Source organism: Centruroides vittatus, unplaced genomic scaffold, assembly GCF_030686945.1.
Source record: "Centruroides vittatus isolate TY-2023 unplaced genomic scaffold, ASM3068694v2 contig_2104, whole genome shotgun sequence".
Lineage (NCBI taxonomy): Eukaryota > Metazoa > Arthropoda > Arachnida > Scorpiones > Buthidae > Centruroides > Centruroides vittatus.
The window spans coordinates 1-3,736 of record NW_027121305.1 but is presented as its reverse complement, the minus strand read 5'-3'; the positions used below and the strand labels follow the sequence as shown (position 1 = coordinate 3,736).

General features: G+C 33.2%; 1 protein-coding gene across 1 annotated transcript; it reads right to left on the bottom strand.

Annotated features, from left to right (window-relative positions):
- Positions 1 to 311: 311 nt before the first annotated feature.
- On the bottom strand, positions 312 to 1,247 carry LOC136970690 (very-long-chain 3-oxoacyl-CoA reductase-like). The gene has a single exon (XM_067265157.1). The coding sequence runs from the start codon at positions 1,245 to 1,247 to the stop codon at positions 312 to 314; it is 936 nt and encodes a 311-aa protein (XP_067121258.1).
- Between the last annotated feature and the right edge of the window lie 2,489 nt (positions 1,248 to 3,736).

The window sequence follows — 3,736 nt, the reverse complement described above, 5'->3', positions numbered from 1 at the left end:
AGAAACCCTTCTTAGTTTATATTTTCATGGCGTGCTCTGTTCATCCAATTTCAATTTTCAGCTCCTGACGGTTTTGCCTCTGCACTCGTTATTATTATTATTATTATCATCAACTTTTCAGGATTTTATTATAAAATTCTAGGATATTTGTATGTTTTTATAACAATTACAAAAATCTATACAATATTATCATTAATTATGGCTTTATACGCTATAACTTATCAAAGCTTCGACCACAATTAAAATTTAAATGATAAAATATTCTATAAAAATTTATTAGGAATAATTTGTTTAATTATTACATTAATATTTTATAATGACTTTTTAAACGAAGGTGCAAATTTAAACATAACACGTTCCCTAAAAATATTGACAATTTTAAAGGCATCAAACAAAACAATGTCACAAAACCAATTACCGCATGTATGATCCGTAAGATTGATTGTTCTTACAGCACTTCTGACGAATTTATCTCTGTCGAGCGACATCATTTTAATCAATTTGAAATATTTAAAATTTTTAGTTTGTTTTTCAATGAGTCTAGTCCAAATCATAAAAGGAATAACAGATTGAAAACTCACATTTTTCCATTTATATTCGTATGACAATGCTCGAGTGAAACGATCGGAAAACGCTTTACACGCCGAATACACGCATGAAAATGGATAAGGTATTGCGGAGGCAATTGACGAAACAGTAACGACGGCGGCCCTTTTTCTAGATAACATCGAAGGTAAAAACAATCGAGTCATGTGAACCACCGCTTTGATGTGCAATTGTAACATTAAATTCACATTTCTGTCGCTCTCGTCTAACATAAGACACGGAGAGTCACCCACAACACCGGCACAGTTGACTAAAATGCCAACATCCGTATCCTTCAGTCTGCTGAAGACGTATTCGTAGGCATTATCGTGGCTGAGATCGGCCTGAATGTAGCGACATTCTACTCCGTATTGTGTTGTAATTTCTTCGGCGGCAGCCTTCAGAGCCTTCAATCCGCTGCTTACGATTACAACGTGTAAACCTCGTTTGGCCAGTTCGTTAGCGTAGCCTCTTCCTATTCCCGAACTTCCTCCCGTGACCACGGCCCACGGTCCGAATTCCTTCAAATCCGAAGTGCATAGAGAGAAGAGATGTATCCTTAGCACGTTGACAAACTTCCATATTAACGTCGAAGCAAAGAGAATTGTACAGAATATCCCAAAATATGGCAAAATGCAATTTTGTTCTATGGCTTCGAACATGATTTAATTTGTCTTTCTGATGTATCGGAACCGATTTTGATCCGTTTCCACGTTTTGAAACTAATCTGTGATATATAATTTTCTATCGAGTTTATTCGTGTGTCGAGGATAAATACCAAAGATCGCAGCCTTGATTATTATTAACGTTAACAAAAATATTTATTAATACTATGATATCGAGTATAGGAAGTTTAAAGTTTAATAGAAAGCTAATATCAGCAATATTCGCCTGATAAAATCTCTTATTTTTGTAATCACTGAGAACGGGTTTGTAGGCAAATGAACAAATTTGTTGTCCTTTCAATCCGACGTTCACCTTAGTCCAAGAACTACTCAGAAGACAATATGAATTGACAGCTATCTTCTTATATGCATTTCGGATCGGAGTTTGTACCGATCCCTGCTCAGTCTACAGATAATAAAACACTTTTTAAAATGTAGTCATTAAAATTCGTAAAATTTAAAAAACAAATAAACCTACATAGGTATATTTTGCGACAGTTTTGATTTTTTATTTGTGATTTTACAATTACAGTCACTGTATAGAACTCGAACTGAATAATGGATTCCGTCCCGCCGGTTCGTCACACAGAACTGGAACAACGAAATATCGTAACACAAAAAAAACTTTAATTTTTAATCCCACTTTCGAGCTCCACCACTTCACTCCTCTTCTTCTCTCTCTCTCTATCGTCCATCTCCATACCCCCCTGATTGTGCCTTTTCCCGCCTTTAAACCCTACTTTTTAAGGCTCTTTGTCTACATTAACTTATTACCCTTTACGGCTTTATTGCCCTTTACGACAAAACTGCTGTTGAGGGAGGACGATGAGGTCCGATATTACTGCAGTCACAATCATCCCGCATTGCCTAACACTGTTCTGTAATTTTGATATGTGACGTCGCTACATTTGTCATCTATCAACATTATGTTTTTGGGTTGCAATTTCAAAACATTGTACATTTTTAAATTTCCACTCTCGTCAGTCCGGCAGTCTTTCCTTAATCTCCAGAACGGAGTTACATATCTGAATGCAGAGACCAGATACGAAAACAGTACGAGCAGAAAGCCCCTATTAACTATATGCAAACCTCTGGTCCAACCAGAAGTCACGTTACTTTAATTCAAATATTTTCTCTGAAAAAAGTTACATAGATGACCGTCATGACTCTATTGCTAGCAGGAAAAGTATTATGCTCACGAGCAAGACCCTGCTAATTTGAAGATGGAGAACATGTACTTTAAATTAAATTAAAAAACATGATTAAAAATTACAACCCGGCATTGTGACGATTTGACAATAAATAATTACTAGTTTTGCTTTAAAAATTTCTTAACCATACGTATATTTTTTAAAATAATATTTTGTGTTTTTTATCTGTTATTAATATTTCCCTTTTCTTATTTCCGTTTATTATTTTGCTAACGTCTCCTGTAATTTATTCTTTTAAATCACTTCTTTTTCTTTTAATGTTAAGTAAGTTAATTGCTTTATCTATTTTTAGTATTATTAAAGAAGTTTATTCGTATATTGGAGCGTTAAAAGATATACCTAATTTTCACATACTGTATTTAATACGACATCCGAAATTTTATTGTTAGTTATATTTAAAATTACTTTACTGTTCTAATCTTTTCTTTCATTTAACGTTAAATATTCAAATAGTTTGTGCAGTTTTACAGTTTTTCTACTCATACTTTGATATGCTTCATTCTTAATGAATTCTCTATTGCTTTCCTTATACTTTCTTCTTATTCTTATACGGAGTAGATTAAATTTTTTACTCATATCTAACTGCTGATTGTAAAGTCTGCTCTTCGATTCTTCATATGTCACGACGCTGGATACAGGATGACTGACGGCTTCGAATCAGACGGTTGCGACGTTATTAGAGCTGTAGAGCATACTCACAGGAAGAAATAAACAAATTTGTTATGTCCTTCCAATTCGACGTTCACCTGAGGTCAAGAACTACGCAGAAGACAATTTGAATTTACATATTTGAAATAATTAAAAATGAAAATCAAAGAAAATAAGAAAAGTCAAAACTGTCGCAGAGCACACCTATGTAAGATTATTTGTTTTTGAAATTTTACGTGTTTTAGTAACTGTAAATTTAAAAAACTGTTTGTTTTTTATTATCCGTAGACCGAGGACGGATCGTTATAAACTCCGATTCGAAATGCATTTAAATAAAGCTCTGTAAATTCAGATTGTCTTCTGGTTGGTTCTTGACCTCTGGTGAACGTCGGATTGGAAGGACATAATATATTTATTTATTTGCCTACAAACTTGTTTTTGAGGAAGAAAGTTCATTTTAATTTTCAAATGTCTTTAAATGAGGTTTTTAGTTTCTAAAAATTTTTATAATAATAAATTTATGTTTAGAACATCGAAACTTCGGGCAAGGAGACATTAAAACCTTAGTTATAAATGTAGTAAAACAATTAGTTATAAACGTACAAACGAATTTGAGAAAAAATTTAA

Bases quoted from the DNA above. Each gene is read 5' to 3' on its own strand.
- LOC136970690 (XM_067265157.1), bottom strand. From the start codon at position 1,247: ATGTTCGAAGCCATAGAACAAAATTGCATTTTGCCATATTTTGGGATA.